Here is a 25,425-nt window from a genome sequence, read left to right on the forward strand (position 1 = left end):
GCTATTGAGCAGGACACAGACCATCGACACTTCCAAATGCGTTGTATGGGATAGCCCCATACTTTCCAGGAATCCAGAAGAGGGAGCCAGGCAGAAGGGGAAGCCACAACTGTGCAGTGGCTCTGGCATGTGTACCAGGCTTCACAGACCTCCACTGGTGTAAGCTTCTGCAAGCGGCAGGAGGAGGCAAGTATGTCAATGCTTTAGGTAGCAATAACACTGGCACAGGGGAGCGGGAGAAAAGTCAGTGTAGAGATGGGCTCCCAATGTCTTGTCATAAGACTGACAGGGGATGCTACACTGTATGAGAATGTCAATGGTTTGGCCTGCTAGATGTCAGCAGCATTCTTTACATATGTCTGGGAATGAGGCTACACTATGAAATAGCACAAGGAGGTCACTGCTGGGTGATGGAGGCACCTGGAGCCGAATCTACAGATTTAGTTTAATATGGGTGGGTTGTGTTTCAAGAGATGGAAAAATGTCACCTATACTCCTGTAACCAGCTATAAATGCAAGAACATCCCAATATCTTTACATTTTCCTGCAATCACGACTGCAGATTTTTGTCTCTGAAACATTTTTATTTGGGCTTTAGAGGCAGAGAAATAAAAGCTCAAACGCCTGTAAAAGCAACTTTTTTTTTTGAGCTGCAGTGTGCATGAGCACACTGCATACACCGCTCCTCCAGCGCCCCAAAGATGCTGCTTGAAGGACTTTATCTAATGTCCTGCAAGCGCAACCACCCCAGTGTGAAAGCAGAGGAGGAGTTTTTCAGGCGCTATTTTTATCCCAAAAGCGCCTGAAAAACACTTTCTGTTCACACTTTGCCTAAATTTCTAAAGCTCAACAAACGCTTCTATAGAGTTTGTATAGCATTAGTATGGGCGTCAAAGTCAGGCATCAATGAGCTTTAGTAATAGCATTAGATAGGCATTTTACAAGCATTAATGAGGAGTTAAAAATGCTCCCCAAATGCCCCATGGGCAGTTTTGAAGCATTTGACGAGCGTTAAAACTGCTCCACAAATGCCTATTCCATTACAGTAAATGAACAAATCTTAACGCCTTGCAACCGCTCCACAACTGCCTGCCAGAGCATTTGCGAGGCATTACAACAGACTTGAATAGGAGGCGACTCAACATGAGGCTTCAATTTTGAAGTAACGCTTAGTGTGAACAGCACTATGTGCTTTCTATTATATCTTGTACATAGGCATTTTTAGGGGCCTTTTTAACGCCTCTTAATGGCAGTGTGAATTCAGCCTTAAAGTGGTAGTAAAGTCCCCTGACCTTCTCTGCACCATGTAAAGCATTGTAAAATGGACTTATATTTAGGTGTCTTTCATACTATCCCAAACCGTGCCATTTAGAGGATGTTGCCTGATTTTTGTCGGCATGACGTCACTGGCCCATGCGTAATTTGTTCCCAATTGACAGCACACTCATTGGGCGGACAGTCTCTTCTTACGGGTGTCACGTTTCCATCCTAGCACTCCACGGCATGACTATTATTGAGTATTGCGCGACATTATCTCGCAGACACGAGAAAAGGAGGCATACTGCTATATGGAATCAAACACTGCAAATATGGTGCTAGCTTTGGGCAAAACACAAGAACAAGCAGAAAAATAAAGTAAAAAATGTGCATGGGAATAACTAGTACAAGAGGTATGTGGAGAAGTAGTTAGCATACTGGCCTTACATTTTCTGAGGATTTGTGTGCTGGGGTTTACTACCGCTTTAACTGCCAAGAATGCAGATTTGCAACTGATATCTTCTTTTTTGCAACTCTGAAACCTTATTTGGGCTCATTCATACCAGCATACGTTCGCTAAGGAATGCATAACATGCACCCACAGCTGTGGGCTGTGCATGCATGCTGTGATTTGTTTTTTTCTATTTTATTAAACTTGCCATGCAATGCGCCAATACAGGTTTAACAAAAAAAAAAAAAAAAAAAAAAATTTTTTCAGCAACCAACATAGCTACCTATATAGTCAGACGCAGGTTTTGTAGTGCTCCTGGATACTTAAAGCTGGCTGCTAGTTCTGTTTGAGGTTTGTCCAGGCCAGGTATATACTGTGTGTGTAATATATACATATATTTATTACACATACATACATAGATATATATCTATATATCTCTCTCGAGATAGAGATTATATATAAGTTTAAGTTCACTTTTTCCTCATTAATGTACACACAGCACCCCATATTGACAAAAAAAAAAAACACAGAATTGTTGACATTTTTGCAGATTTAATAAAAAAGAAAAACTGAAATATCACATGGTCCTAAGTATTCAGACCCTCTGCTCAGTATTTAGTAGAAGCACCCTTTTGATCTAATACAGCCATGAGTCTTTTTGGGAAAGATGCAACAAGTTTTTCACACCTGGATTTGGGGATCCTCTGCTATTCCTCCTTGCAGATCCTCTCCCGTTCTGTCAGGTTGGATGGTAAACGTTGGTGGACAGCCATTTTTAGGTCTCTCCAGAGATGCTCAATTGGGTTTAAGTCAGAGCTCTGGCTGGGCCATTCAAGAACAGTCACAGAGTTGTTGTGAAGCCCCTCCTTTGTTATTTTAGCTGTGTGATTAGAGTCATTGTCTTGTTGGAAGGTAAACCTTCGGCCCAGTCTGAGGTCCTGAGCACTCTGGAAAAGGTTTTCGTCCAGGATATCCCTGTACTTGGCCGTATTCATCTTTCCCTCGATTGCAACCAGTCGTCCTGTTCCTGCAGCTGAAAAACACCCCCACAGCATGATGCTGCCACCACCATGCTTCACTGTTGAGACTGTATTGGACAGGTGATGAGCAGTGCCTGGTTTTCTCCACACATACCGCTTAGAATTAAGGCAAAAAAGTTCTATCTTGGTCTCAGAAGAGAGAATCTTATTTCTCACCATCTTGGAGTTCTTCGGGTGTTCTTTAGCAAACTCCATGCGGGCTTTCATGTGTCTTTCACTGAGGAGAGGCTTCCGTCGGGCCACTCTGCCATAAAGCCCCGACTGTTGGAAGGTTGACTTTCTACAGCTTTCTCCTATCTGCATCTCTGGAGCTCAGCCACAGTGATCTTTGGGTTCTTCTTTACCTCTCACCAAGGCTCTTCTCCCCCGATAGCTCAGTTTGGCCGGACGGCCAGCTCTAGGAAGGGTTCTGGTCATCCCAAACATCTTCCATTTAAGGATTATGGAGGCCACTGTGCTCTTAGGAACCTTAAGTGCAGCAGAAATTTTTTTGTAACCTTGGCCAGATCTGTGCCTTGCCACAATTCTGTCTCTGAGCTCTTCAGGCAGTTCCTTTGACCTCATGATTCTCATTTGCTCTGACACGCACTGTGAGCTGTAAGGTCTTATATAGACAGGTGTGTGGCTTTCCTAATCAAGTCCAATCAGTATAATCAAACACAGCTGGACTCAAATAAAGGTCTAGAACCATCTCAAGGATGATCAGAAGAAATGGACAGCACCTGAGTTAAATATAAGAGTGTCACAGCAAAGGGTCAGAATACTTAGGACCATGTGATATTTCAGTTTTTCTTTTTTAATAAATCTGCAAAAATGTCAACAATTCTGTGTTTTTCTGTCAATATGGGGTGCTGTGTGTACATTCATGAGGAAAAAAAATTAATGATTTTAGAAAATGGCTGCAATATAATAAAGAGTGAAAAATGTAAGGGGGTCTGAATACTTTCCGTCCCCACTGTATATCTATATATATTCTATCTACACACACACACACACACACATACATGCAGACACACACACTACAGATCAGGTTTCAGGTAGCCATACATTACCAAAATATTTTTGCAAGAAAAAATGTATCCGAGATCTGCCTGTTCTCTAGCCAATCACCCAATACAAACGAATACCGTATACTATTTGTTTTAATAGTCTTCTGGCACATCAATATCTTAACAGACTATAATATGATCAGCTCACCTATGCTGTACATAAGATCATTTTTGTGCATTGTCGAATGTAACACTCTTTAAAAAAAAAAAAAAAAAAACAAAAAAAAAACACACACATTTCCAGAATATTTTTGTTCAAAAATGGCTTGACATCCATCTTCTAGCCTGCTATAAGATGACAAAAGCCACACTATTACGACCAAGACTAAAGGGCAACTTGCAGTGTCCAATGTGAACTATACCAATCAATCATAAACCACCAATGTAATTAGTCAATAGTCTTTTAGTCAACCTAACAAATTGCCTGGAAATTCAGCGTTATATCGTGCAAGGGAGTGAAGGAAATTTGGAAAACATTTTCAAGCTAAAATCTCCTTACTTGATAGAAAATACAGAGATGTTGAAGAGCAGTGTTGCACGTCAATGACAAATATTTTTGACCATAGAAAAAAATGACAAGGGAAGCCTCGAAGCAGAATGAAAGAGTTATAATACTGATTCACAGGAAACATTTTATACAGTGCTGGCAGAATAAGAGACTCAAAGCAGCCAATACTTATGCTGCATAGGCAATCTTTTTAATACATACTGTATGTGTCATTAAGAGGGCTTAGGATAAATGAAATAGCTCCCAATCCAAAACGGCAACATTCCTATGTGATGTCAGGGGGCTTGCCTCTGGAAGTTCTGTTTTTACAGCCAGCCCCCTCTGTCTTCCTTCCACACCTCCTCAATTGTTCCCATAAACTGAGTGACAAACTCCCAGCATTGACACACAACGCCAGGAAGGGTGGGATGAAAACTTTCCTGTAGCCTGAGGCACGTTGACCTAGACCTTCTGCAAAGCTAACAAGGTAAGGCTGCTTACTATCTGGAAATAGGACCACAATGAAGAAGAAATCGTTGACTTAACACACTGAAGATTGCAGGCACTTCTCCAGCCTGGGTCAAAATTAGATCAAACTCTTTATCCATTATTTCTGTAAAATGTTAGCCTACCTTTATTCAATAGAAGAAAAAAGAAACCAAATTAGATTACTACTAAATTACCTATACAATCTATGGGAGACACAAAATAATAAAACTCATCAACATTTAACAGAATGTGGAGGAGGCAAGTAGAAATAATAGTAATAGTCACCAGATCAAAAGATGCAAAACGTAGAAAATGGGAGTGTTGCAATATTGTAAAAAGGAACACAGAAAAATGAATGGAAATCTACAAACGTAGCTTTCAATATTTCTGTAGGATTACTACCAATTACCTATACATTCAATAAAAGACACATAAAATAATAACATAGCAACATTTGACAGAAGAGGCAAGTAGAAATAATACGAATATATTGTCACCAGATCAAACAACTTGACCCGAGTATTGCAATATTGTGAAAGAAAGTAACACTCTCCAGGATAAAAAAACAGAATGGTGATCAATAAAGGCAGCTTTCAATATTTCTGTACACTAGGAGAACATTTAAAAAGTTATAAACCACCATGCAGAAAGACTACTAAACTAGTATTCAACATAAACCTATCCATGCAGGCAGTGCAGTTATAGAATATGGGCATCTACAGAATACAGGACAGATATAGAGTCAGAACCTCACCATTAACGCTAATCATACATCGAACATATCCATTGACAAGTCATCCAGGCACGCAATCAGCAGGAGTTGCAGAGAAAAGGTGTATTTAATCAATGTAGTTGTATAAAGTCTCTTTTTCTCTGGTGCAGAGGATGTTAAATGAATTCCACAGGGACATGATGAAATAGACTGCTTACGTCCACATCCTGGGGGCAGCAAAAGGCACTCGATTCCCAGAAAAATTGGCTTTACATTAGGACTAATAATAAACAAGGCACGTTTTTAGGCTACAACATAGTTATACCACATCTATTATCTATATGGCTTGTTCACCCTAAAAGAAAAGGTCCCAAATATGTAGAGCCTAAAGCACCAGCAATTGTTTACTGGAAAGAACAACTGAGGTCAATTAATGCCTCATCATTCCAGCAAGCCAGGAAAGACTACAAAGTCACAATCACTTATTTTTATCCTCTGGGCTCTGTTTTTCCCCACTCATGACCTTCTGAAAATCCCCTGATATCCTTGACGTGCCCATGTGGGTTTAGGAAGATATAGCCACATACTGTAAATTCAAGCAATGCCTTTCCTTCTAGATCATAAGAAACAGAATGGTAGGATTATTGTGTAGAACTGAGCTCAGAATCAAGCTAGGGTAGTCCTTTGGTTTACATGGTGTTTGATGACAGAATACTAGGCATGCAATTACATTTTTTCCAGTTGTTGTCAATGGAGCTGGCTTCTAAAAAATCCTGCTGGCTCTTGAATTGGACAATCTGGATCCTGAATATTAATTTGCAAATCCATGCTATAGAACATGTTAGAAATCCTATTTGATTGACATTAAACCTAAGCTACAGTGAGTACAGACAAAGTAAAGAAAACATTAACAGATCATTTTAGTATGTGCATATATGTTTTACGTATATGATGGCTTTCATCATTTTGCAGCTCATTTTGCACAATTTGTAAGGATACACATGGGATACACCTAGGGCAATCATGGGGATGCCAATGAAATGATCACACTAAGTGACGCCTAAAAGTGGAACTGTACCAAGCTATTTGGTAGAGTGGTGTGTTATCTCACTCACCTGAATGTCCCCATTTCACCAAACCCAAGTCTCATATGGAGCACTTCTGGGTTCCTTTGATTTGGACCTTCATTTTACTGCCCCATAAAAACCATGGTGGTATAGCTGACACTTTACCAGAAGACATACTAGGATAAAGTGCACCAAATGTGCTAAGCACCAGAACACAAAGTGTTTCGGGCTCACTAAGTTTGGTGAGAATACAAGACTATGATGATCTCATTCCAATCCACTAAAATCTGGGTACCTCTAGGGCAATCATGGGGATGCCAATGAAATGATCACACTAAGTGACGCCTAAAAGTGGAACTGTACCAAACTATTTGGTAGAGTGGTGTGTTATCTCACTCACCTGAATGTCCCCATTTCACCAAACCCAAGTCTCATATGGAGCACTTCTGGGTTCCTTTGATTTGGACCTTCATTTTACTGCCTCATAAAAACCTAAGTGGTATATCTGACACTTTACCGGGAAACATAGGATAAAGTACACCAGATGTACTAAGCACCAGACCACAAAGAGCTTCGGACTTACTGAGTTTGGTGAGAATAAAACTACAGTGATCTCATTCCATCAAAATCTGATCTAGAGTTTTCCTTTAACCCCTAGAAAGAAAGCTGTTTTAATTTTTTTTTTTTACAGAAACATAATACTTTGTATACAGGATGTAAAACCTTTCAGGCACTGCCTTGTTATAAATCAAAGCAGCGACAATTTGGTTATTGCGCCTTTTTCAGGAAATGGATGCACTATATCTTCAGCTGTCTTTTATTCAGTATATGATGGGGACATAATCAGTATAACGCATGGTCTCTGCAGTGCTGTGCAAGTAATGATCTGCTGATATATGTCCAGCAGACATCCGCTTATAACACGGCTATATGCTTCTGGTTTATGTCTCTGCCTGAGAATCCAGTATAGAGCCAAGTGAATGCTGGAATGTTACAGTGCCCAGACTAATGGCATGTGTTTTCTTAGCCTAATATGGACTACAGAATGAACTATATTAACAAATAGCTTTAGATGTCATGTGAAGAGCAGTAGACTACAATACAATCTGGAAGCCATAGATACCATTTACCTATGGTAAAACATGTTGTGAAAAAAGCATAGCAGTACAGCAGAACAGGTGAAATACGGTAAAAATAACCCCCAACACTAAAAGCAAGGAGAAGCATTCTTTACTGTGATTTCGTTCTACAATGTAATTTTGTACTGTGCTGTGCTCATTTTCAAAGTGAAACTCCAGCCAAAACATTTGCAACTAGACAGAGTGCTCAAGTTTTTATAAGTAAAGACAAATCCATCCAGCACCTGACCCCAAACATCATTGATGGGAAGTGATACCAGTGATACCACATTATAGATCAAAAATAGAAAAAGCCAAGACCCTATAATGAGCCTCAGTTGTTTGTTGAGGGCTTTGTCATCTTTAGAAAGAAGTCCCGCGAAGCTCAGAAACATTGTTGGAGGAACATGTTTTGGCACTTCTATTTTTTCCTGTTTTGTTGGCCCCTCAACAACTGAGACTTGATATGGTGTGCTGGCTTTTCCTTTTTATGAGGTTTTTTATTACTCTGTGTTCCTAAATTTCCTGATGGTCACTGCCAATGACACAGGAAGGGAGGGGAAATCTGCAACAAGGACACAAATAGTAAAACTTGACAGACATACAAAACTTTGCATAACTTTACAAAAAAAAAAATATTTTTGCTGCTGTGTCCTAGTGGATGACATTTTTCCATAATTCCTGCCTAGGAGTCAATTTTCTCCAGAACATATTAAGTTTAGCAGAAAAATGGTGGTTTCATTTTGTTTGCATCCCATTGACTACTATGGCTAACTTGAGTCTTTTTCTGCAGATTTTTCTGTGATGGAATAACCTTGTTTTCTGATAATATAAGCACTTCTTAAATTGCATGATTCACGTGCACAGTTAGCTGTCTAACTTTCCACTCTCCTGCTTACCCAATTTCAGCACAAAAGAAGACTAAGGTCCTCTTTCACCTTGCACACAGAAAGCCACTCTCTCTTTCTGCACCTCTTCTGTAACCTGCACCTCCCTGTCCTCCTCTAGCTATGGAGAAGGTCCAGCACATTACCCGCTCTGCCATGAGAAGAGCCTCAAACATTGAGGTCAACCCGCAGACCAGACAAAACTTACAGGAACTATTTATCAACTTTTCTCTGATTCTCATCTGTCTTCTTCTCATCTGTATCATTGTGATGCTCCTCTGAGGGCCCTTTACTGAACCACCCCACTGCATAGACTCTATAAAAGGTCCCCATGGAGGACTCACTGTAAAGATTCAATATGCCGTTTAAAAGCATGCAGTGAGCATCTGGTCATTCTAGATGTAAATTCATTTTTATATAATAGCATACATACTGTGTAATAAACATTCTGTTACATGATTTTACTGCAGCCTGTAATGGGATATTGTGATTCTGCTCATGTATGGAGGGATTACAAGTAAGCTTTCACTTCGTGTGCCAGCCATGACTGCCTGTCTGAAGACATATATTGCATGAAGAGGTTTTCCTGTACTATTAGGGCTATGTAGTTATTGTCACTGTGAGAATGTTCAAATAAAAGCAAGTTCACTGCAAAGAAGGTCAATGCTAACTTACATGACTTATTGTAAGAAAACTGCAGTACAGGTTTTCATAAAAAAAATAAAAATAAATGGGTAGACACTATTTGTTTTTGTTTTTTGTTTTTTTAAATAGTATATTTTTATTAAGATTTTATCATAAGAGTTCACAGGAGAAAAAAAAAAAATGGGAGAAACTTAAAAGTGATACTAAACAAAACACACTTTAATTTACATTGTCCCTTCTATTCTTGTATATGGATGATGGCACTAATTATTAAAAAAAAAAAAAAAAAAAAAAAAAAAAAAAAACACAACTAAAAAATCTAAGTACCTTTTTCCTAATCAAAATACAGTCGTCACATGACCCAGATCATTCCCAGCTTATCTGCAGGGAAACATAAGCAGGAGGAGCTTCTAGTCCTCTGCTACTGGCCACATGCTCAAAATACAAAAAAACAGCCTTTGGTGTGAGAAAACTAATAAACAATTTTAAATGGTCTTACAAACATATATTTGAAATCAAATCTTAAATATTTTGTGAAAATAACATGGTGTGGGTGAATTTCTACCAGACACAGGCTGTGTCAAGCCCCTCCAGCCTGTGTTTTAGAATAAGAGGGAGGTGAAGCCTCCATTAAATATACATGTAATATCTTGCCCCCATTAGGTTTAGCTGGTTAGTGGGCACGGAGGAGAAGGGAGGGAGTGGGTTGTCATTTACTACTGTATTTATGCCCACATGTGTGACTCTATAGTCACATGGGCTACTCAGATGTGATAGGGAGGAAATGGTCAGCATAGAAGCTCACTGAAAACTGAGCATGTTCCGAGTTGCCACCACAGCTAAAAAATCCCAAGCTGAATTGGGGACATAGACAGCAATTGGAGATAGAGCAGCAGAATCAAACAGGTTTTTTACAGAAAATGAAATGAGTATGAACAGTACATTTTTTATACTGACACTTCAAATATAAAGATGGCTCTTGGTATAGATTGTTTTATGAGAATTTAAAAAAAATGCAAATTTAAAATAAATAAGCAATTTGGGACATAGAAGGCAAAAAATAAATATAAAAATCTTGCATAATTGGGGTGTTAAATAGAAAAAAAACAAAGTTGAGTATAAAAGGAGAACGGCTCCAGGAAAAAAAAGGTTTTATAATGCAAAAGAATGCAAAATTGGTTAATAAGGCATAAAAAAGGAGCAAGAAAATAGCTGCCAGCAATCAATTGGAATTCCCCTTTCAGTTGGAACAAAACAATATGGCTGTTGATTGGTTGCCAGGTTGTTTCACTGGTCACTCTTGTATAGTAGAGTAATTCGACGTGTAACTAAAATTAAACTCTAAGCATATATGTAAAACAATATAAATCTATGAACTCTGCTACCTGCTAAAATAAGTTTTGTGTGTACCAGTATTGTGATCCAGAGATACTAGAGCTGCGCGATTCTGGCCAAAATGAGAATCACAATTTTTTTGCTTAGAATAAAAAGATCACGATTCTCGCGACGTAAAATCTTTCCCATTATACAAAAAAAATTGGGCTAACTTTACTGGTTAGTTTTTTTTTTTTTAATTCAATAAAGTAATTTTTTCCAAAAAAATGCATTTGAAAGACCGCTGCACAAATACAGTGTGACATAGAAAAATGCAACAACCACCATTTTATTCTCTAGGGTCTCTACTAAAAAATATATATAATGTTTGGGGGTTCTAAGTATTTTTCTAGGGGAAAAAAATGATTTTAACTTTGAAACCAACAAATGTCAGAAAAAGGTTTAGTGTTTAAGTGGTTAAACTTTCCTCATTTACACAGGAAGTCTATTCCTTTGACAAATTGTTACAATGTTTATACTTAAGTTCCACTGCTAAAGAATGTTGTGATTCTTGGCAGACTGCCCGTTTTTTTTTTTCTTCCTTTCTTTCTTTTCATGGCTGTGGCTTCAGAAGAGCAGAGAGAATTCTTTGCATAGAAAGAATTGTGAAACACTTTTGTCAAGATCGCAAAGGCAAAAAAATCGCAATAAAGATTCTTGACGATTAATCGTGCAGATACCCTAGGCAAGCAGTACAGCCAGATTCAGGACCTCTCTTCAAAATACCCTGGGATTAAATACAGCCTGTTAGCAGACAATGAAGGAGTAGCAGCACCTTTGTAAAGTTATCCCTCTACTCTTCTTTTCGGTAAGCATGTTCACAACGCAATAAGGCCCTGACTGGTTTACATTGCAATGCAACAAGGCCCCGACTCGTTCACACCGCAATGCAACAAGGCCCTGACTGGTTCACAGTGCTGCTACGTGTCTCACTTCCAGTGGCTCTATGAAGGGAAGCAGAGCAGGATGAAATTAAGAAAGTTTCTGGAATTTATGTTGGTTCTATTTAACCACTTTAGCCCTGGAAGAATTTACCCCCTTCCTGATCAGAGCACTTTTTGCGATTCGGCATTGCGTCGCTTTAACTGACCATTCCGCGGTCGTGTGATGTTGCACCCAAACAAAATTGACCTCCTTTTTTTCCCCACAAATAGAGCTTTCTTTTGGTGGTATTATATGCGGCTTTTATTTTTTGCGCTATAAACAAAAACACAGCGACAATTTTGAAAAAAAAAAAAAAAAAACGCATAATTTTTTTTTTGCTATAATAAATATCCCCCAAAAATATATATAAAAAAAATATTTTTCCTCAGTTTAGGCCGATCTGTATTCTTCTACATATTTTTGGTAAAAAAAAAATTTGCAATAAGCGTATATTGTTTGGTTTGTGCAAAAGTTATAGCATCTACAAAATGGGGGATAGATTTATAGCATTTTTTAATTTTAATTTTTTTTTTTACTAGTAATGGCGGCGATCTGCGATTTTTATTGTGACTGCGACAATATGGCGGACACATCAGATAATTTTGACACATTTTTGGGACCATTGGCATTAATACAGCGATTAATGCTATAAAATTGCATTGATTACTGTAAAAATGTCACTGGCAGGGGTTAACACTAGGGGGGGCGCTCGAGGGGTTAACTGTGTTCACTGGGAGGTGATTCTAACTGAAGGGGGAGGGGACTGACTGGAGGAAGTGACGGATCGTGGTTCCTAGCTAAATAGGAACACACGATCTGTCACTCCTCTCAGAACAGAGCAGGGAAGTGTGTGTTTACACACACTTGTCCCTGTTATGTGTCTCCTCTTCACGATCGCTCGTGGCCTGTGGGTCATCGCGACCATCGGCCACGAGCATCGGCACCAGTGCTGTGCAGCGGGGGGCGCCCGCTATCCCATCCCCGAGAGCTGACATATAGCTACGACGTTGGCTGCACCCCAGCAGTATTGGGCCTGTTGCAAAAGCTAGCACATATTTCAGAAGAAACTACAGCAAGAAGAATATAATATGCAATAGCCCATTTATCAAATGTACTACAGAAGGAAATGAATCATCTTTGAAATTTATTGTAATGTGCATTTAGGGCATATTCATTTGCTGGGCTTTCCAAATCAATGTTGACTCCCTACATAGTGCTCAGAGTTGAAAAGTCAATGGGCACCCAATAATCATTAGCATTTTCCGGGAGAGGCAGTAATAAGTGCACATCTTTTGACATGTACAGAAGTTGTGCGTTTTTTTTTTTTTTTACTTTGTGAACAAATCACACATTAAAAAATCAATACATATAAGGAGTTCTACGAAAACGGGATGCCTTTACACATGTCTTTCTGTGGGGCAGAGACAGGAGAGTGCAACTTCATTGGGGATTGGCAAGATTTTCCTTTGTAACGAGCTGCATAATGTGTTGGAACTGTACAAATATATGTCTGAAATAAATGGAATCTAAACAAGTGACTAAAAATTTAGAAATCTAGTTTCTTTATGTTTTTTTTTTCCTGTTTACATATCAGATACTGGTGAATTATTCGGATTTAGCAGGCACACATTGTTTATATGCATACGAACACTCTAGGCTATTAAAGGCTTAGAATGATTAGCTGGAATTATTTTTGTAATGGTGGGTATGAAAATGTTCCCAGTTTAAGAGTTCAGCAGTACAAAATATTGTCTCGCTGCCATGGCAACTCAATATGAATGCCATCCAAAAATGCTGAAAAGAAGCAAAAGCGATCTCTCACAATCTCTGCTAGGCTCTGTAGACCTGCCAAAATTGCGGGGTCCTATGTGTTATACAATTCACACAAAGCTTTGGCTTTATCTTCTTCTTCTTCCAGTATTAAGGAGGAACTCTGTTTCCCAGTGGTCTGATCCCAATCCTGGCATGCTTCTGCTCCTTCATTGTATTCAACGTCCTAAAAGCAGAGCCCAGGGAGTGGAAGCAAATGCCAAACCTAAGTCACACATTCATTTTCAAAAAGTTAGCACAGGTAAGTCATTCAGGGCCCTAGGAGGTGTGGTCCGCCGAGTCACCACCAGTTTCTTATACATCTTGACAAAATCAGTATTGGCATTTCCCCTGCCAGTTTTTGGCTCAGTTTTTACGCACATTTATACATCTACCAAAAATGGCAATATCAGCTTTGGGTGTAAAACAAAAATTTTCACATTTACAACAAACTGTTACATAAAGTTATATTGGCACTTAAAGCTGAAAACATATTTCATGGATCTGAAATGTAAAATTACTTCCATTAAACTACACATGCATAAAATACCTGACCCTGCCCGGGGCCAGATCTAGGGGGGTGCTGGGATGAGCTGTGCCCCCCCAAATTTTAGTTGTGCCCCCTCTGGTCTCTTAAAGTGCATCCACTATTCCATGATCCAGTCTGATGCAGACAGTTGATATAAGGGGGCACCTGATGTAAGGGGGCACACTTGATGGGGGACACCTGATGTAAGGGGGCACTATTGGTGGGGAAACCTGATGTAAAGGGGGCACTCTTGATGGGCACACCTGATGTAAGGGGGCACTTTGATGAGTAGTCATGATGTACCACGGGGCTCTAATAAGAACAGCTAATATAAAGGGGCACAAGGTTCTGTTTTGATAGTGTTTCCCAGGTCATAACAATGTGATAGACTGTCAGTGACTCATACACATTATTCCCCCTGGCTTTTTTTTTTTTTTACCGCACCCCCAGATCAGAAAGGATCCAGCCCTGATCCTGCCAGAAATATTGTGAACAGCTACATTTCTGTGCTCTCTGCCTTTGCTCCGCTCATATCAATTACATTGTTTCCAGTTATCTCTTAGGCTCCATTCACACCATGGCATTCCGTTGTGCGGGCAAATCGATGCGATTCTGCCCGTGATTCCGAATTGCTGTAAATTGCAGAACGCCCTTGCGATTCCAAGCACCCTTACGATCCCAGTTACTATGAATGGCACCCAATCGCAGAGAGATTTTGCCATGATTGTCGCCCACCGAATCGCAGTTATATCGCACAAACAGAATCATGGGACGTCTGTCGCCCAAAAGAACTTCCAGAACGACAGGCGTACCACAACTCTGTTTGCACAATTTTACCGTAATTCGTCAGGCGATAATCGCTGCAAAATTGTGCCGCGATTAGAGTGCCATTCAAAGTAATGGGGTTTGCAAGGGCGTCCCACGATTTGCAGCGATTCTGCCTGCAAAACTAAAAGCCATGGTGTGAATGGAGCCTAAGGACTAGAGAGTCTTTCCCATCTATGTTATGGAAAGGAGGAGAGAAAAGTGCTTTCAATGATATATTCAAGAAACTAAAAGGGGAGGCTCATTGTAAGAGTTTACAAGGTGCTATGGTCAGGTTTAATATGTGACCATTATTTTAGAAGTTCAGGGTTTAGGTAGGGTAGAGTTAAGTAATTGGGGGGGGGCTTAAGTGTAGGGGATCATATTGGGTTCAGGATCAAAAGCTACACTTAGAGTGCTGCCACTGTTGCCCTGAACCTTAATGGCTGCATTGTCCACTTCCAAAACTCTTTTTCACAATATACAGGAATCTAGAAAATGTTCTCCTCTGTAGCAGATACGCTGCTACAGTGTACACCACCTCTACCATTACCATAGAAGTCACTTTGGTTAGGGTCTCAAAAAGATAAATCCTAGGGTCCATACTAATGAACATTTGCTACTTCACTCAGGATTTTCGACAAGCTTCTGCCTTAAGTGTTACTGAATGCAGTCTGTGAAGGCAGAGCACTACAGTAGTATGGTACCTCATGGCTGCCAACAGTCCATAATTTTCAGATTATCTCACAGAATCACAGGTACAGTTTTTAGCGCACCAAAGTTGTTACGAAACTACACCGGAAAAGTCCCTACCTGGAAGTATTTTAACATGATCTGTTTGGCATCCATTGAGGACTGGAGTTGCTATAGATCAGGGGTCTCCAAACAAAAGGGCCAGTTTACTGCCCTTCAGGCTTTAGGATGGCCAGACTGTTGCCAGCGGGAGTAGAAAATTCCCAGTGATTGGTGTCAGTGGAAGGAACAGTGTCCCAACCTTGGTGTCAGTGGGAGGAACAGTGTCCCAACCTTGGTGTCAGTGGGAGGAACAGTGTCCCATCCTTGGTGTCAGTGGGAGCAATAGTGCCCCATCCTTGGTGTCAGTGGGAGCAATAGTGCCCCATCCTTGGTGTCAGTGGGAGCAATAGTGCCCCATCCTTGGTGTCAGGGGGAGCAATAGTGCCCCATCCTTGGTGTCAGGGGGAGCAATAGTGCCCCATCCTTGGTGTCAGGGGGAGCAATAGTGCCCCATCCTTGGTGTCAGGGGGAGAAATAGTGCCCCATCCTTGGTGTCAGGGGGAGAAATAGTGCCCCATCCTTGGTGTCAGGGGGAGAAATAGTGCCCCATCCTTGGTGTCAGGGGGAGAAATAGTGCCCCATCCTTGGTGTCAGTGGGAGCAATAGTGCCCTATCATTAGTGTCAGTGGAAGGAATAGTGCCCCATTGATGGTATCAGTGGGAGGAAGAGTGCCTCAAGGGCCAGATAAAGGCAAGCAAAAGGCCACATCTAGCCCCTGGGCCACAGTTTGGAGACCCCTGCTATAGATCATGAAATGGAAAAATTATAGCTTTTGAATAGCATGATACAGCCAGTACTAAACCAGTTAGTTATTGGATAGACAAGGCTGCCATAGACTATCTGCCAACAAAATGGGTAGGATGGGAATTGCTGTTGTCTATTGGCTACATATGGCTGTGTAAGCCATTATCTCATTAGGATATGGAGGCTCAGAATATAACCCCAAATGCTTGGATCTAACTATGAGTGTATAAAAATGTAAAGTCACCAGTTGCACTGCTTGTATGTTAACAATGAGCTTAAATACATAAAAAAAAGTAACGTAAGAAGCAGGTACATTTTCTGAACTTTTTTTTTTTTTTTTTTTTTTTAACCAATATCCCTGCAAGCAGAAGAAAATCCTTTAAAAATGATGCTTATTAACAAATATATATATTTCCACAGGGATACCAGAAGAGATAATAAACGCCTGCCAGTAGAATCAGGAAAGAGGACCTGGCATTATGGATCTTGCCAACAACAGAGGCTTAAACCTCATGCTAAACTTTGTTCTGATCATCTTGGTGCTGCTGCTGCTGTTTATTCTGGTAAAACTAATGTGATAGTCGGTAAGAATCCATGGATTCCTGTGATTACAATGACATATCAACCAGCAATCTACCACCAAGAGTATTGCCCATCTGGGAGTTAACCATGAGCTGCAGGGGCATTCTGTATGGGACAAGCCTTGTGTCATGACAGCCAAGATGACATCAAATTAATTTTTATGAACCAATGCACTTAGACATCTGTATGTCTTAGAAGATTAGCTGAAGATGAATGCTGTCCGCAAGAGTCAGCCCAGCCTAAAAGACATACTATCAGGATGATCTCTATACTGCGATATATACTGCATTGACCCGAGTTCCATGAAGAAGCTGAGGATTGCTATATTGAGTACAGAAATGTGACGTAAAAGCACTTGTGAATCATATGCATGCTACTGCACATTAACATGTCAACCAATTCCATATGCAATTATTAAATCGTCACAATATGAAAATTTCCCAAATGGATGTTTAGGATAAATACCTGAACAAGGTGCCATGTGTAGAATCTTTTAAGCTTACTGTCTTGCTAAGCTAAAGACCACTGATTTAAGTTTAGTGTCATCCCCATAAATGAAAGCTATTCTGTCACTAGCTAGTGAGCACTAGTGCTACTGCATATAAAGATGCACTCATATGTTTGTAGAGTTTATGTGTACTTGCACTTTTATAATACATCTATGCCTTCTTTTTTAATTTAATGTTTGAGAAACCACATTTCAAAAAATATTAAACATTTAATATGTAGAAAATACAGCTCAGAATTGTGATCCTTACTTACAGAAATGTAGCTAAGCATGTATCATGTGCAACTATATATTCAGTCCACTGGGAGAACGCTCTTTTTTAAAATATTTTTTTGTGGTCAACGAGCTATTAAATGTCAGTAATCACGTAGCAGAGCAGTTTTAACATACTACATCTCTCCAGCTAAGTACCAAAATAGCAGACATTAAAGTGGTTGTAAACCCACGATTGTCACTTTTACCTATAGGTAAACGAAGAATAAGGGTTACCTATAGGTAGCGGAAATATCTCCTAAACGTGCGCCGTTTAGGAGATATTTACCTTGTAGTGTGCCGATAATAAAGCATGCACATTTATACTGTATCTATATATCATCATTGAATACAAGCACTGTTTTCCTTAGCCAATGCCTGGAGAAGCATGATATCTAATGCTACCACGAGAGTCACAAGTGCTGATCAACAGAAACACACCAGCGTCATTATTGTATGGAAGCCAATTAACCCAACAATACGGTTTTCAGACTAAAGATGGAAAACTAGATAAGGTTTAAACATGCACATTCAATGTAGATATTGTACCTGGTGGTAATGCAACCTGTAACCCCAGGCCACAAAGAATAGTTCCCCATTGCTGGTATCAGTGGGAGGAATAGGGCCCCATCATTGGCGTCAGTGGGAGGAATAGGGCCCCATCATTGGCGTCAGTGGGAGGAATAGGGCCCCATCATTGGCGTCAGTGGGAGGAATAGGGCCCCATCATTGGCGTCAGTGGGAGGATTAGGGCCCCATCATTGGTGTCAATGGGAGGCATAGCGTCCCATCATTGGTATCAATGGGAGGCATAGCGTCCCATCATTGGTATCAATGCGAGGCATAGCGTCCCATCATTGGTATCAATGGGAGAAACAGCGTCCCATCATTGGTATCAGTGGGAGGAATAGGGCCCCATCATTGGCGTCAGTGGGAGGAATAGGGCCCCATCATTGGCGTCAGTGGGAGGAATAGGGCCCCATCATTGGCGTCAGTGGGAGGAATAGGGCCCCATCATTGGCGTCAGTGGGAGGAATAGGGCCCCATCATTGGCGTCAGTGGGAGGATTAGGGCCCCATCATTGGTGTCAATGGGAGGCATAGCGTCCCATCATTGGTATCAATGGGAGGCATAGCGTCCCATCATTGGTATCAATGCGAGGCATAGCGTCCCATCATTGGTATCAATGGGAGAAACAGCGTCCCATCATTGGTATTAATGGGAGGAATAGCGTCCCATCATTGGTGTCAGGAGAAGGAATAATACCCCAGGAAGTAATAGTGCCCCAAGGGCTGGATAAAGGCAGGCAAAGGGGGCCGCAGTTTGGAGACCACTGGTATAGACATTTCATTTTAACTTTAAATTTCATGGGATTGAACATAGTGCATACAGCACATGCATGGGCTCAGCTCAGAAGATTTGGACAAGCGGCTCTGCAGTTTTGTGAGTGGTACCTAGCTGGTTCAGGGGAATTTAAGACTTGAAGGGAAGCTAGGGCCTGTACAATACAAGTGTAACATAAAAAAATCAAATCAATGTGTGTAAATGTTTTAAAGTGGTACTGAACTAAAATTTGGGAAAAACCATTGTCAGGCAGGGTTTTTAGAACAGAAGAGACCCTAGTGGACTCTTCTGCCATAAGTGCCTCACCCTGCCCATCAGAAGTAATGTGATCTGAGCAGCACATTTGCACACCCGCTGTGTACCGTGTTGATGCAACTCCCACACACGTGATGTTATCGCAGCCTGGCCAATCAAGAGGCCAGAGAGACGGCACCCGGAAGGAAGAATGGCGAAGATGAAAATGCCTGGGACCAGCAGAAGCAGTGCAAACTAGCACATTATGGCATAACACTGTAGAGGCCTATTTTTTAAACTTTTCATGCATTAGTTTGTAACTATGCACATGGCAGCTGCGATGTTGGCTCATTACATATGCAAGCTGTGCTTCCTGCTAATCAGTGCTGCACAATGGTGACTTGCTGATCCTACGGATCTTATGCAAGTCTATGAGATGGGGTCTTCCAGTTTGAAAACAGCCTCTTTCCAATATTTATAGATGTGAAGCATCCACAATGATGTTGGTAGTAAAGCAACCACATAATCTTAGCCTAGACTTTATCTTACACAAGTGTGCTTGGGAACAGAAGTGTTTTCATGGCAAGAAAAATGTACTAGAAAAACCTTAAAAAATTTAATTTGGTGAAGCTAAAGTGCCCTTTGACTCGTGTAAAATATACATTTTAAAGTTAGTTGCATTTCAGCCACTCATAGCATATTAAAACCTTCTGGGTAGTTTAGTTCAAAGCTGGTAGCACTAAAACTAATGATGTGGGTACTTGCAGGGAAGATCAATGTAACAGACACTACGAATTTCTGCATTAGAGTAATTACAAATAAAAAGGGAGCTTCTATTATTACTTTGGCTTTATAAATAATTGACAGAGGCTCTGAAATATGTGCACCAAAATAAAGTATTCTAATAAAATAAGAAAAGTGCAGATGGCATTAAAGAAGTCCATACACACTTACTGTGTTGCCTACTGGCAATGGTTTCTAAGGCAGCTGTCACCTTTCATTGCCCTTCGTTTCACTCAATGTCCCCATAGAGGTTCATTTACTAAAGCTGGAGAGGCTCACTTCTGCATAGAAACCAATCAGCTTCCAGGAATTATTGGCAAAGCTTAATTGAACAAGCTGAGGTTAGAAGCCGATTGGTTTCTATGCAGAAGTGAGCCTGATTTTGCACTCTGCCGTTTTAGTAAATAAACCCCAGTGGCCACGGAGAAAGATCTCAGCAGGTGGGTGACATAGGGGGAAATGCACTGCAGAGCATTGCATTTTTTTAAACCGCTACAGTATTTAAAGAAAAACTCCACTTTTACTACAAAACAAATATCACGCGTATGCCTGTGCAACAATCTTTTTTGTTATTTAATGTCATTAATATAACTTTTTGCTCTATAACCAGGTACAAAGGTCTCTTGCAATTATAGAAATAGTGTCCGAATGTGATGTCATGTTACTTCCTTAAACCTATAGAATGCATGGCCAGGTGTAATGCCACTTCCTTCTTATTCTGGAAACCATGGCCAGGTGTGATGTCACTTCCTTCTAATTTTAGAAACCATGGCCAGGTGTAATGCAATTTCCTCGTAACTCTAGAAACCATGGCCAGGTATTATGTCACCCCTTTCTAATTCTAGAAACCATGGCCAGGTATTATGTCACTCCTTTCTAATTCTAGAAACCATGGCCAGGTATTATGTCACTCCTTTCTAATTCTAGAAACCATGGCCAGGTATTATGTCACTCCTTTCTAATTCTAGAAACCATGGCCAGGTATTATGTCACTCCTTTCTAATTCTAGAAACCATGGCCAGGTATTATGTCACTCCTTTCTAATTCTAGAAACCATGGCCAGGTATTATGTCACTCCTTTCTAATTCTAGAAACCATGGCCAGGTATTACGTCACTCCTTTCTAATTCTAGAAACCATGGCCAGGTATTATGTCACTCCTTTCTTATGCCCCATACACACAGTCGGACATTGATCGGACATTCCGACAACAAAATCGCGGTGACGTAAAACACGTACGTCGGGACTATAAATGGGGCAGTAGCCAATAGCTTTCATCTCTTTATTTATTCTAATTTTAGAAACCATGGCCAGGTATTACATCACTCCCTTCTAATTTTAGAAACCATGGCCAGGTATTACATCACTCCCTTCTAATTTTAGAAACCATGGCCAGGTATTACATCACTCCCTTCTAATTTTAGAAACCATGGCCAGGTATTACATCACTCCCTTCTAATTTTAGAAACCACGGCCAGGTATTACATCACTCCCTTCTAATTTTAGAAACCATGGCCAGGTATTACATCACTTCCTTCTAATTTTAGAAACCATGGCCAGGTGAGAAGTCACTTCCTTGACATGTTTAAAACCAAAGCCAACTGTGGCAAGTGTGATATGACTTCATTGAAATTTTTGAAACCAAAAGCCAGGTGTGATGTTATTTATATGCAATTCTAGATACCATGGTCAGGTGTGATGTCACTTCCTTCTAATTTTAGAAACCATGGGCAAGTGTGACATCACTTCCTTGCAATTAAGGAAATCCCAATTCCTGCTACTGTGATTGGCATACGGGCGAAAGGTCCAGGCATTCTTGCACCCTCCTTTACTGCATTGAATCCTTTTATCTTGGGTTATATACAAACAGGTATGTTTGGTAAGTTGTTGGAAATACCTGGCCTGAACTTATTTTAGGCACCGCTGCCTAGCATAGCGTCACAATACTTTGTTTATGTTTACATCTCCCCCTGGCCCTGAACAAATCATCCATTGGGCAGTGGCAGCAGCAGTGGTGCAGAGTAATACCAGCCTTTAGTCATTCTGGATCTATGACTTTGTTTTGACTGTCAGTAAGGCACAGATCTAAAACATACTCCAAACCATTTTTTCTGGCAAAATCATCTTGTGTACATGTCAGTAATTTTTACGTCCATGTGCATAAGCCCAAAATCAGAGCACAAACTCACAATTTTTCTATTTTCATTTTATGCAGTTCAATGCTACAGACTGTGTATACACCCGTGTGTGTAAACCACAGTATCTACATAACAGACATTCATAACAAGCTGCATGGAAGTACTGGAATGTATATAACAGGCCCGGAAGAGTTTAGGGGAGTTCTTTTTCAAGAGGCAGACCATTTCATAAAAAAAAAAAAAATCAAGAATTTGTAGTAACTGTTTGCTTGAGTTATACTATAATTATCTGAAATATTGTCAACAAGCTAAACACAAGCTTAAATTACTTACGGCAAAGTTAAGTGCTATTGTGTTTGTAGCTGTAGTTTACAGTAACTGCTACAATGTAAATTGTACATTCCCAAAGACTAAATTGTTTAAATGATTACAGTTTAGCAAACTCTAATCACGTAGTAATCCTATTAAATTAATCTCTTCCTTACAGCAGCATTACTAAGCAGGCTGAAGTATGTGTAAGAGGGATAATATTGGAGCACAGCCATTTTTCTTCCAACAGGCTTCTTCTAGAAAGCAACAGCACCGCTCAGAGGATGAACTAAGTCTAACCAGATTGTGACCAAGCACAGCAGATGGAAAATAACCACACCAACCCTCTAATTGGCACCCCAGACAACAATCAAATCATACACCCCCCCAAAATGAAGAACATTTCTCAGGTGTACAGATTTTTAATGCTAAAATAAAAATAAAAAATAAAACTTTGGATTTCATTTTGAAAAGCGTGTTTTTCAGAGTTTTTGGATTACCATATGTAGGAATTCTGTGAGCGACCCATGTCTTGAAACTCCACTGCTTGACAACATCATACATCCATGATGTACGAGGGGCCTTCAAAATGTTTCCACACATTTATAAAATAATAAAGGTAAAAGCCTGCAGAAACTTTTTGAAGAACCATTGTATAATACTCAGTTCAAAGCAAGGAGATCTTCGAGTGTTCTCACTTGGTGCTGCCGACCTCCATACTTACCCTGTTAAATGTGTGTTATCCATGTCGAGCCTGTCCATTCTCTCTCCTTTGCTTCCTGTTTTAGGGTGACCCCATTGCCATGTTGAGTCTCATGGAGCCAACCTTACATGTATGGTCCTGGGTGGGACTACAGCTGTCTATAAGCCAGGGCTTGACAAATTTGCTTTGAATCTAGGAGTCAGCTAAAAAAAAAAAAAAAAGATAGGAGCCAGGTTTTTTTTTTTTTAACTTTTTGCCTACTAGTTATTTTAACCCCTTCCTGCCCAGGCCAAATTTTCAGCGCTGTCGCACTTTGAATGACAACTGTGCAGTCATGCAACTCTGTACCCATATGACATTTTTATCATTTATTTTGAGACAGATAGAGCATTCTTCTGGTGGCATTTAATCATCACTGGGTTTTTTATTTTTTTGCTAAATACATGAAAAAAGACCAACTTTTTTTTTTTTTAAACCCCTCTCCCCATTTATGTTCTAAAATTTTGAAAATAAGTAATTTTGTTTCATTACTAATGTGCGGTGATGAGGCTGCACTGATAAGACTGCACTGATGAAGCTGCACTGATAGGACACTGAAGAGCACTGATAGGTGGCCACACTGGCTGTCCAGAGGCTAGCGGGCTCTTGGGCTGCCCAGGCCCGACTTGCAGTCGGAGCTGCTGGTTCCTGCTCCAGGGAATTTCCATAGACAGCCTGATCTAGACCCACACCCAGAGGGAGGAGAAAGCCGCACAGGGGACACTTCCTGCCAGGGGCTTTGCTTTGCCACCGTCAGCTCCGCTACTCTCCTACTACCCTACAGCCCCACATCTGCCCCGCCCCACCCTTCACAGTCCCACCCCTCTAGTCCTTTAACCTGCCCTCACAGCTCTGCCCCTCCCCACCCCTGGCATCAGAAAACATACGTGAACCTGCTGGCCCCCCGGCACTGTTGCGCCCAGCTGTGCCCCCCATGCTAGCCACTGGGGCTGACAACAGCCCGGTGCCAGGCCACATTTTCTGTCAACCTGGCACCTAGGATTTGTCCAGCCCTGCACAAGTTTTCTATGCATGCGTGCACACATACACAAACACACACAAACACAAACACAAACAAACATGCACAAACATACACAAACACACACACAAACACACACAAACACACACAGCCCTAAAGCCCCAGCCATGCTCATTACACCAATGTAATAAAATGACTGCAGGTCTTGACACCAGATTTAGGAGGATGGGGTAGGCACTAGAGATGATGGGATATTTAGTCCCAAAAAGGGTGGCGTGCTCAGTGTGCACTTCCTGATCAGAAATTGTGATAGTTCTGCTGAGGAATGCAATGTCAGCAGCTGTGATTACATCAGTGTACATGCTTTTTTTACATAGATAATCATTCCCCATTATGCTTTACTGGGGAGTGATTTAGATGAAAGTAAAAAAAAAAAAAAAAATTCCCCTAGGATCATCACTGATCGGAAACTCCGCTCACTACTTCCTTTGCATAACGCCCCTTTGTCCAACTGCCTTTTTGCAGTGCAGGATCTCAGTACATTCTAGCCTGGACACCTGCTAGATATGGGGGGAGATGAAGGCTAATTTTTAAAGTAGTAGTAGGATCAAAGCTCTTCTGGCGCTATTTCTCCCGGTGATCACAGGGGTGTACTTTGTTCTGCACTCCTGTGACCTGTATTCAGCTGACAGCGGGCGCTGATGTTACACAGCCAGGGCAGGCTCTGAAGAGATCCCAACTTTAATGTCGGGATCCACCCAGATGCCTGGCCGGAAGTTATCTCAGCCTCTCAGCTGAAAGCCTGAGCCAGCCACTCCCTCCCCCTCCAGAGCCCGGTGATACAATGAGCACTGGAGGGGCAGAGCAAAGAACCCATGACTGACAGTCACCATCTCTCTACTCAGTGAAGACCGAGAACTGAGCAATCAACACATTTGATCACCCAGTTCTCAGTGTAGAGGCAGCAGGGAAGTGATGCAGCATCTGATCAATGCTGCATCCACCTAGGTGAGTATAAATGTTTTTTCATATCCTTCAAGTCTCTTTTAAATATACTGACATAAAGCAATAATTCTTTTTGTACTGATCTGATGTCAACAAACCAAATTCTAACTGGTTCTGCATCCAAGAAGTACCTGTTTAAAGACACATTTGCATCACACCCATTTTTTCATGGTAAAGTGGCTCCAAAGTCTAGACTTTTACCCTTAATGCATTCCCTACATTAAGGTAAAAATGTCCCAGTAGTTGTATGCCCCCCCCCACATACTTACCTGAGTTCTCTCTTGATCCAGCACTGTGCCCATCTGCAGCCGCACTCCCCCCTCGAATAAGGCTGGCTAGGGACCCCAGAATAGGAGGCAAGAGACCAC

General features: G+C 40.9%; 2 protein-coding genes across 5 annotated transcripts in view; one reads left to right on the plus strand and one right to left on the minus strand.

Annotated features, from left to right (window-relative positions):
- The window catches only part of CEP85L (centrosomal protein 85 like), a 212,905-nt gene that overhangs the window by 107,645 nt on the left and 79,835 nt on the right, over positions 1 to 25,425 (minus strand). The window lies entirely within an intron of this gene.
- Positions 3,749 to 17,501, plus strand: PLN (phospholamban). 2 transcript variants are annotated; one of them, XR_012243906.1, is made up of 2 exons: positions 3,749 to 4,771; positions 16,603 to 17,501. XR_012243906.1 is itself a non-coding variant. In XM_073627159.1 (2 exons), the coding sequence occupies exon 2, from the start codon at positions 8,681 to 8,683 to the stop codon at positions 8,837 to 8,839; it is 159 nt and encodes a 52-aa protein (XP_073483260.1). In that variant the 5' UTR covers positions 4,616 to 4,771; positions 8,580 to 8,680; the 3' UTR covers positions 8,840 to 9,512. The 2 variants fall into 2 exon arrangements, 1 of the variants encoding a protein (XP_073483260.1); XM_073627159.1 differs by lacking the exon at positions 16,603 to 17,501 and adding an exon at positions 8,580 to 9,512 and having other exon boundaries at positions 4,616 to 4,771.

Source organism: Aquarana catesbeiana, linkage group LG04 (assembly GCF_042186555.1).
Source record: "Aquarana catesbeiana isolate 2022-GZ linkage group LG04, ASM4218655v1, whole genome shotgun sequence".
In the NCBI taxonomy this organism is placed as follows: domain Eukaryota; kingdom Metazoa; phylum Chordata; class Amphibia; order Anura; family Ranidae; genus Aquarana; species Aquarana catesbeiana.